The 10,532-nt window shown below is 35.1% G+C and overlaps 1 protein-coding gene across 3 annotated transcripts; it reads right to left on the bottom strand.

Annotated features, from left to right (window-relative positions):
- Positions 1 to 3,711: 3,711 nt before the first annotated feature.
- Positions 3,712 to 10,289, bottom strand: LOC115722325 (protein OBERON 1). Of its 3 annotated transcripts, none has more exons than XM_030651513.2 (6): positions 10,191 to 10,289; positions 9,465 to 9,521; positions 6,659 to 7,127; positions 5,258 to 5,817; positions 5,110 to 5,176; positions 3,712 to 4,700 (listed from the first exon to the last, which is right to left on the bottom strand). In XM_030651513.2, exons 3-6 carry the CDS (start codon positions 7,032 to 7,034, stop codon positions 4,270 to 4,272), a joined length of 1,434 nt encoding a protein of 477 aa, XP_030507373.1. In that variant the 5' UTR covers positions 7,035 to 7,127; positions 9,465 to 9,521; positions 10,191 to 10,289; the 3' UTR covers positions 3,712 to 4,269. The 3 variants fall into 3 exon arrangements, with proteins under 3 accessions (XP_030507373.1, XP_030507375.1, XP_030507374.1); XM_030651515.2 differs by having other exon boundaries at positions 9,465 to 9,515; positions 10,191 to 10,244; XM_030651514.2 differs by lacking the exon at positions 10,191 to 10,289 and adding an exon at positions 9,888 to 10,169.
- Between the last annotated feature and the right edge of the window lie 243 nt (positions 10,290 to 10,532).

The following is a 10,532-nucleotide window of genomic DNA, read 5'->3' as shown; positions in this document are numbered from 1 at the left end:
CTCTCTCTCTCTCTCTCTCTCTCTCTCTCTCTCTCTCTCTCTTAAATTTTTTGAACCCTTATAGTGATTGAGTACATGCCCACGCATAGCAAGTTGGTACTCAATCATAGTGTGTAAGACTGTGAAGAATCTAATCAACTGAAGGAGAATCGGGCTTAGATCTTGGTGATACTCTACTACAGAAAAGATACAAGGGTTAGAGATCTAAGTGGAAGGAGTCATTTAATTCTATTGCAACCAATGTAAGATTTCTTGAACTTTATATGTGTTTAAATTCCATTGTTTTAGAAATTCATACTTAGGATGTTAAATAACATACATGATAGTAAATTTAGATCCTGGTAAAATAATCCCCAACAGTCTCTTCCCCCTTGCAGGGTCCCGAGGCTTGAAATCATTTAACCTGTGAGGAGAATGGTATGGAGGAGATCGATTTCTTGCATTGTTCGGATTGCTCTCAGCAAGAACATGGTTGGTCCTATCAGCGGCTAGTGGTGGCTTTGTAGGTCTACGTTCATGAGTCTGAGTCCTTTCAAACGCTTGCTCATATACTGTTTCACTAGCAGGTGATCGTTCCACATTAGGTGGAGGGCTCATGGGTCTGCACTCCCAAGTTTGAGTCCTTTCAGATGCTCACTTGTATTTTTCATCCCTTTAGGGATCCTCAGTACCTGTTGCACGCTGAGCAGTAACACGGATGGTACCGTGCACATTATGGGTTTCCCCTTGAGTGCTTGTTTCCATATGGCTAGTTGGCACACAAGGGTTGTTTCGTGCTCTAGTCAAAGAAACTCTTGGAGGAGCCACTCTGTTGCCAAATCTATAGGCTTTCCAAATTCGTAGAGCGAGATTTGCTCTTCGCTACTCTTTCTCAACACGTTAGTTCTCAATGTTCCTTTAGTGTTCCATCAACTAGGTTTTGGAACTCTTTATGTTTCTTGTTAAGAAACTCTCGCAGTTGTTTCTGTAAGTCAGTCACTAATTGGCTAAGCTGCCCAATTCAAGGATCAACTTCCTCGGGGTCTTCTAACTCCACGTGTGGCTTTCCAGGTAGAATTTGGCCGTTGGCATAAACACTAGTAGTTGTTGGTGGTCTTGATGGACGAGCTATGGAACTGGTTCCAAGGCCTCCGCCTAGCATTTGAGATGTAGGTGTTGTCCCATCACCAACTCCAGCAACTAGCGTGCCCCCAGTGGGTTGACCAATTGTGGTGCTTCTTTCAACACTTGTTGATCTAGTTGCAACCATCTTGATTACATGTGCCTGTTAATGAAAGAATCAATGAAACTGACTTCTGGACTAAGGCTCATTAACGCTCCAACCACGTAAAAATTATTATCTCCATTTGTTTAATTTGAAGTTACTTTCTTAGCTTTTACTTTCTTATACAGTAGAACCTATATTTAAGAATACTCTATTCAAGAATAACCTCTAATTTGTTATAAAAAAATCAAGTCCCAATTTGGGCCAGTTATAAATAAGAATAACCTCTAAATTGTAATTAGTTATACATTTTTTAAGTCCCGTAGTACCAAAGTATACCTCTATATAAGAATAATTACATCTTAATAAAATATATACATGTATTTTGTAAATTTATTTATGTAAAATTAATAATTTTATTTTAAATTATAATACATGTATGAATATTATATTTACTCTAAATTATTTCTATTATGATATAGTATTAATGATTATTTATTGTTCTTATTATTACGTTGATATTTTTCTGTTTTCTAATTTTTTTTTAGTGTAACTCTATTTAGTTATAACCTCTCAATTAGAATATAATTTACTTGGTCCCAAGTGTATTCTTGGATAGAGGTTCTACTGTAATTAGTTGTCAAAAATCCTCGTAAACAATAAGATCGGTGGCGATCCGCGTGCCTCCCAAATTGAATATGAGAAAGCAAAAATCCCATAAATGAAATGGTTTAGAAATGCCAAGGTTTGCATTTAATGCAATCCACAAAACCTAAGAGAAATTGAATTGAATAACTCACTAACATGATCAGTTATCAGTCCTCAACCCGAGACAACACGCACCCCACCAGATCGCGTGACATACATGAACCAATAGGGGATCGACACATGTATTAAACAGATGGAACACAAAAATGTTCAAGTGCCTCCATAACGTTTCATAATGGAACATTAAGAGGCCAAGTCGTTCATGGCCCCATATATGATGCTAAATATGGATGAGGGCTACAAGCCTCCGTGACTCCCGAGCTGCGAAGGTTTGGGGTAAATGTTATCCGTGTTTTCAGATAGGTGACACATGGGCCTTAGAGCAAGCCGAATAAAGCTATCGTGCCCATTCATTGGGTCCCTGGGTTTAGATGAGCCAATCACCGAGCCAATGGGCTAAGTCGGATGTACTGTCTGGATTTCACAACTACTTCCCAATGATGAAGTCGGACACAAGCTCTCAAGAAGTAATCTTACACTTAGCCGATAGGCACTCGAAGAAACAAAGATGGATACCTTCAGAAGTCTTTCGAGAATGGAAATTGAAGAGACGTCTGAGGACATATGATGTTCGAAAGGCCAACATACATGGCACTTCTTTGACAAGAATCCCGAAAACTCTAGCGGCTGATCCCCTCTGTCAGGCCTCGATAATCAAAAGAAAATCACATTTTTGGACCAACGCCCAAACTTTGACATTCCCTCTCATAAATGGCGATTCATGCTAAGTTGTCACTGTTAATGGTACCATCGTGTACAGTCGGTGGTTGCCTAAATACTGGGCATCAGCTACTCAGCCCAATAGCCAATATTTTATTGTATTTATCCCATCAGTGAGATTTCTCACCAAGCGAACCTTAATGGGTCGGAGTCTACCCAACTCGTTAGCCAAATGCCTATAATTATGGCTTCATCTCTTTATGCAAAGAGCATTGCTATTGGACATTATTAATGTCCAACACATTCTATAGGTGGTGCTCTAGATTGGTTAGCGATATTTCGTAAAAACTATTTTCTTAAGTTATATAAGACTGGATACTTAATTATACCAATAACAATATGACACTAAGAAAGGTGCTAAACACCAATGGTGTTTTTAACATTTCTCTTATGGAAAGTGTGAAAATTTTATATAAAAAATACTCCATTTAATGATATTTCCTTAGACTAAGCTCATTAATCCTCTAACTACCTTATTTATCTCTTAATCTTCTTTTCTGTAGCTCAAAGAAATAGTATCTTTATTTTTTGAGAACTATTTTCAAAAAAACAACACCCAAACACACCTAATTGTTTTCCTAAAATAATTTTTTATTTTTAAAAACAAAAAATTGTTTTTCAATTATGATACGAAACATGAAAATTATTTATTAATTTTTAAGTATAGAATGTATTTGTGGAGAAAGAATTGTCAAAAGAAAATTATTTTGCAAAGTTTGTTTTTAGTTATTTTATTTATTTATTGTTTTTGAAAACAAGGTAACAAAAACATATAAACATTGTTATTGGATACCAATGGTATCTAGCACTTCTAGACATGTTACCTGGTTAGTGATACTTCCTAAAAGTTATTATATTAAATTATACAGAGTCTGATACTTAGTTGAACCAATATTATAGCAATATTGACACATAAGAGAATGTTAAACATTTCTGGTCCCCTTTAACATTTTTCAAAACATATGTATTTTTCCAATCACGACTGACTTCAAAAAAATAAAAAAGTAAACAAATAATGGTTAGAAATATAAGTGAGGCTTCAAATTGAGATGACTACTCAACAAATGGGAAGTGACACAAAAATTTGAAATAATGTCGTCCATAATTTTTGAACAATACAACACCACAAAACAAAACGTTCTCCACTGTTACCTCTGGATTGAAAATTGCAGAGGACTTACTCACATAGCAGTAGGGAGACAAAATTGATGAGCCATGCTCATCCACACTCGACAAAGTCCTGGTAACCTGTCCAAGCATTTTCTTAACCCTCGGGTTTAATTCTTTCAAAGTACTCAAAATCCACAGCCTCAACATATTAGTAAGTAGTACCGTACCCCATTCGCCTAGTTCAAAAGAAGAAAACACATCATGCCATGCAATCCACAGCTCTTCACCAGATTTTCACTCTTTGGTTTTGTTCACCATTAAGATTCACAACTCATAGCCCTTAACCGTGAAGGTATCGGAAACCTAAGAGCTTGGATATTTTGAAAAATAAAATTTTGAGACAGTTCTGGGCCAAAATTTGATAACCATCCAACCCGCGAAATTGCATATATAGGATTCACAACACTTCACCCCTCAATTTCCAAACCATAGTGTTCCTCCAAAATGCCTCTATCAGTTCTTCCAAATCCACTTGCTACCTTTTCCATTTCCTTGAGTTTTATGAGTTCTCGTTTTATCTGATTCACTCGGTTGAAGACAGCAGTGAGCAAGTCATCCTCGTCAGTTGATGATACATGACGTGTCAATGCAGACCTCTCAATCTCAAGTTGCTGGAACAAATTAGATAGACAATTCTTCTGAGTATAAAGCCTCTCCTCGGCCATTTCATATTCGATCTCCTGTGACTTTCTCAAGGCCTGCAAAACTTGATCAATCTCTTCTTCTAGTTTGAGAGATTCAGTTTTCCAATTAAAAGACTGAATGTCTGTTTGAATAATATTCAGAGGGTCTTGCTGGTTAACAACATCCAGTGCAGCATCTTCATTATTAGAGGTATCTATAAGCAATGGAAAAACATATATTACTTTGTGATACAAACATCAGTGTTTTAAACTCCATTATGGCAGCACATGTGACATGACCCTATCCGTGATCTTAGGTTGAGAGCAAAGAATTATGGGTGACGAGAAGGCGCGTGAGTTTGTATGTTAATCCAGTGTGCAATGCGTTCATACACAAAGATACAACTTTCTAGAATTCCATGACAAATTGTATGCTAAGCTAAAGAAAAGGGAAAAAAAAACTTTAATTTGTCTGGATGAAGAGAGAGAAATAATTTTGAGACCATTTCCTACCGTTTTACCTGATGATACTTCATACACAAGGACATGAAACTGGAAAAACTCATGCACTGGTATAAATATAATTAAGACGAATACAGTCGTATAAGAATTTTAAGAAATTACCTTCAGAATTAGCTGATGAATTGTCTTCCAGCTTCCAGATGTCCTCAATATGAGTCTCGTGTTCAAGCTGATGCCAAAACTAAATGGTGAGCAAGGCTTTAAATAGACAGCTACACTTTCTATTATACCTAAAGAATAACAAATCTACCTTTCCAATAGCCAACTGAATACGATTTAACAACCTCTTTGCACTAGTTTTCCGCGATCCATGCAAAATGGAGACACCAACTTTTAAAATTCTATCAATATCATCTCGAGAATTAATTGATTCACATGTTTGCAATAGCCTTGTAACATGTGGAATCAAATCTGTCTTTGCATCACAACGTCGACAATAGTACTCGGCATCCAACCCAATGCTTCCTCCTACCTTCCCCGCCATGTAACATCGTACAGCACAGTCAATATGTGCAATATGCCCACAAATATAACTCTCTCCCACAGCTGCTTCACACTTGATGAAACTGTAGCCTTCATAGGTATAATCTACAGTCTTACAACACAAAATACAACAGCAATCACGACAAAATCGAGATTCAGTGCAGCAGATGTCACAAGGCATGACTGCTACGGAAGAATTTTCTACTTGCTCTACTAGACTGTTGCACATCTTATTTCTAGCCTTACAACCTCCTGTATCAGAGTTAGAATCCAAGTCATCTGTATGCTCTTCAGAAGGTAGAAGTACATTGCTCCATGGTGCATTACCTGTTATTATAAAAGATAACCAGTTAATCATTCAGGAATTTTGGCAACAAGTTACCTTACACAGTAAACATCATCTAGCACATGTGTTAAAAAAGGGACCCTCACAGAGAAAGGGCTCGAGAAACAATATCATATGCATGATGAAACACCAAACATGTGAAAAATGCAAAATCATAAATAACTTGTGAATTGTGGAAGATTACAGAACATATTTTGATTCCTTAAGGTGACCTATCTAGCAATATGCTAAATGTTTCCTAACACCCAAAGAATAAAGGGTTCAGCGGGAGAACCAAGTATAAAAAGAAATCAAATTAATATTTAGTTTAGAGTCCATTTTACAACTTCAGAAGTGGTGTGCAGTCAGCAAATCCTCAAGCTACCAATTTGCTATGACCATATGGTAAACTTTTGTGCAGGGTAGTGTGTGGGATGAAGAATGTGTCCCTGAAAAATGGCATGATTCAACTTTCACAATTGTGATATTACATGATGGATTGGATGGAACAGATGACCATAACATACTAAATCTAATGGTCAGAACTTTGTCTCTAGCAGCCTTCAAAGACTATTACTTAGTCTCTAACAGCCTTCAAAGACTTACTTTCCAACAGTTGACACCATTAATTCACTTAATAGCGGTGTAAGTGGTAAAACAATACTAGTGTTAAATTTAGACAATCAATTATCTTAAAAAACCAAACTATTATGTGTTAAAGCAAAAAAATGTTTGGATATTGTGGAGAAGAAGAATGTCAAACTGCATCATATTTCAGAGACATAAAACAATGCAGAAGTCAATAAATCTGTAGAAACCAGCAAGAACGGAATTAAAGCTGACCATTTGTCAATGATGATGATTGTGAAGGGATTTTCCAACTGAATGATGCAAAAAAAGCATCAAGATCTACCCCAGGAAATTTTTCTCGAATATAGCGTTCAACTGAAAGCTTGCTAGCAAAACCGAACTTACGACCGGACGCCTCACTTTTGCAAAGACGCTTGGGAAGATACAGATACCTATCGAGAAAGAACCCACTTCGAGCAATTCTCTTTCCCACCCGCCAACCCCAATTATCTCCAGGCTTCGGCCAATTCGCAGGACCATAGGGCAGACCCTCACCAGCTGAATCCTGGCATACCGGCTTTAAAACTTGTGAATCCTCTTCAGTGCCTGGCATGCTTTCTTCATTTTCTTTGTAAGCTTCTACCTCCATCAATTGGTTGATTGGTTGACAAAAAGGTGAGGTCTAGTATAGTGTAGCCAATGCCATACCAAGAATATTAACTGCTTATGGAGTACCCTAAAGCTTCAAAAAACACAAGCATAAAACCATGTTGCGGCTCAACATCACTTGTATGAATATAAATAGCTTCAAAATGCAAACATTTAAGCGAAGCATAATAAAACCATTTCAAAAATACTTTATGCTTTTACAGTCATATGAAATGCATGCTCCACTCATTTAATTTATATGATAATAGGTGCCATAAACCAATCAGAGATAAAGGCACACACTAGCAAAATCACTGCTCATAGGCAACCCGCAAACTCATTCAAAAGAGAAATAGGCTTCTCCAATTTCGATCAATCACACTTAAATACCAAAAAAAAAAATGTAAAATCCAAACTCTCCTTGTCTCCACATAATACTGAGAAGATGAAAATACATGAGAAACAATCCAGATTTCACTTCCTAATCCTGATGTATATATTAATCTTAATTAAATTTTATAAATCAAGTGTATTGTCATTTTTAATGCCTTGTGATGACTTAGTTCATAAAATTAGAAAATAACAATTTGCTAATCACAAAATAACAAATCAACTACACTCCAGGTGGTACAATAAAAAAGTTGAGCTTCGGAATGATAACAGCAGTATGTTTTTCACCCATATGCTACTTACAAAATTACAAGCTAAACTGCCACAAACTATACAGGAAACTACAACTAATTTGGTAAATTAACAATTAACCCAAAAGAAAAAGCATCATAGTGATTTTAGTAATTAATTAAGTACTCAATCAAGAAACAGATGAAATATGACATTGAATCTTGTTATGAAGTATTTCAAAGTCAAATTTCCCAGAATATTATAATGCTAATTTAATTTTAACCCCAAAGACTGAAACTTTATTTCCATCTTGTCTGCTAAAAATTTGAAACCCTTGAACCACATATTTAAACTAGAAAGAACATATATTTTAAAGATATTTGTTTCTTAAGGCTTACATTGGTGGGTGGAGATAGGTCCATAAGAATATAGGGCAGTTCTTTAGTGGTTCCCATGAAATGTTTTTGGCAAATAAAATGTTATAATTCTAACCTTTTTTAATATGGTTATATGGTTGTTATAGTAAGACTCACACCAAATTTCGGACACAAAGTCAAAATTGGCTTTGAATTATTCATAATTTTATTAAAATGTGTGAAAAAATCTCTTTGAACGATGATTTTGGTATTTGCCAAAATTGGTGGGGGTCTGCTACGACTGTAATGTACACCGCTTATAAACAAATTAGGGTTATAGCTTCTCCATGTGCCGAAAACAAAGTGGTCTTCTTTGTAGAGGACTCCTAGAGAATTTTCCAAGAATATATTGTCCACTAAGATCAAATGAGACAAGGAAGGAAAAAAAGGTCTCAACCACATAAGCAATATATTTATGTGCAACAGAAAATTATGGGAAAAGATAAAAAGTTGTGAAAAGAGAAATCTCAATGGAACAAAATTCAATTATACAAGATAACTTAATTTGATAGCTAAAGTAACCATTTCCCAATATACTCTACTCTATAAATGCATAACAAGGATAGGATGTAGTCACCTTTTGGGACTGGTCTCTTCGCACTCTTCATGCAATATTGCGCCAATATACAACATTATTGGTGCAATATTACATAAACGATGCTACATATTGTGTGCATCATGCAAGGAGACAGGTCTCAATAGGAGACTACATCCAAAACAACCGAAACGCAAAATATAATCATCTAATTTTAATCATCTTTTATAAGTTATTCTAAACCTACCAAGGATTTATAAACGCTTATAAATTTCTCCAAATCCTTCAGAATTGTGGTATTATAAGCTCAAATATTGAGCCATATGGTTTGCTACCACAAGTCTAAGGTTCAAGTTCCTCCTGGATCCCTATGTAACCATTGCTTAGTTTCCCAATTGGGTTGCTACATAACAATTGTTTGGGTATCTATATAACAATTGTTATAGTTTCCACTTCCAAGTCCCTACTGAGTAGGTATATAACAATTGTTATAGTTTCTAGTCTCAAGTTATTGTTGGTTATGTGGGGAGCCTAGTCTCAACTATGGTTTATAAGGCTTATTCCTTAAAGGATTTGATTTCATGGGACAATGATCTTGCAAGCAAACATATATATATATAAATATATATATATATATATATATATATAAATATTTATCAACAGCTAAAAGTTTTCGATTTAATAACAAATAAACATAACCTTTTTATTCCTTCGGGAAACAAACTCTAGCAAAACAATTTATATAGTGATTTCTTGTTCACTCACAAAAATCCAAGCTCAGTGCTACATTTCTAAATTTCGAATCAAAACATATACAGAAGCAAGTAAGAAAAAAAGAAAAAGAAGTAACGCAAGGTACCTGATAGATATGAAACCGGGCAGGTGGGTTGGCCGGAGGAACCAGCTGGAGCTGTTGCTGGGAGAGAGAGAGAGAGAGAGAGTTTAGGGTTTTGAGGGTTTTTGTCTGAATTTTGTGAATAAAATAAGTTTGGGTAAAGAATATGAAGAGGGAAAACCCAGAAATTATTGTATAGAAAAGAAAAGACTCGATGAAAAGAGAGTCTATTCCCGATTTATACCCATTTTGGTGAAATATGCATTTCTTTATCAAATTATATATAGATTTACAAATCTATATCCAAAAATCATTTGTTTATATACAAATTAATATAATACACTCAATTATTGTAACCTCTTTACATATAAGTAAAAGATTAATGGTTGAAATCAAATACACTAAAATAGTTTTGTGATATTGTGACAAAAATTGGACTTCTCTTACCAAGCTCTAATGTAAATCGATTAGGCATGTCAAACCAGCAAGAAATTGAATATGTATGATATGAACAACCCAAATCATCTTGATAATTGGATCTTTTGGATCTTGAATTTTCACCTAAATAGTATCCAAGCCCTTGTACTAAGGAAAAATTATGATTTTATGTTGATCTTCATCTATATATGTGCAAAAACATGATGTAGGTCATACCTATGAATCATATAAGATTTCATTGTGCATATTTTTTCATACAAAATTATGGACAACCATAACAACATAGAAAATAATCTTCATATATAAACTTACCTTTCAATTTTATCTTCTTGGTAAACAAAGTGGTTCATAAAATTGGATTGGGAGGCTAAGCACAAAACACTTCTATTTATAGAGGTTTCATTGTGTAATGGGCTCAAAACCTAAAGACTACTTACATGGGCCGTCACAAATCAGATCCGCTTAAATTATAATTTAAACCAACTATAAAACTTTAAATCTTTTAATATTTACCTTATAATTTAATTTATTTATAACTTTATTATTATTTCACCACTAATAATTATTATTTAAAGGCGTGCATAGGAGCCTTTCTCTTTCCATGAGGAAGAAGAAGGTCACTCGAAAGCCAGTTACAGGATCTCAAATTGAGGA

Source organism: Cannabis sativa, chromosome 9 (genome assembly GCF_029168945.1).
Source record: "Cannabis sativa cultivar Pink pepper isolate KNU-18-1 chromosome 9, ASM2916894v1, whole genome shotgun sequence".
NCBI lineage: Eukaryota > Viridiplantae > Streptophyta > Magnoliopsida > Rosales > Cannabaceae > Cannabis > Cannabis sativa.
This window is presented reverse-complemented; position numbering and strand designations above follow the sequence as displayed.

Coding starts and splice junctions, on each gene's coding strand:
- LOC115722325 (XM_030651513.2), bottom strand. CDS start 7,034: ATGGAGGTAGAAGCTTACAAAGAAAATGAAGAAAGCATGCCAGGCACT. Junction 5,818..6,658: donor ATCATCATCATTGACAAATG/GTCAGCTTTAAT, acceptor TTATAATAACAG/GTAATGCACCATGGAGCAAT. Junction 4,701..5,109: donor TTCATCAGCTAATTCTGAAG/GTAATTTCTTAA, acceptor CATTGCTTATAG/ATACCTCTAATAATGAAGAT.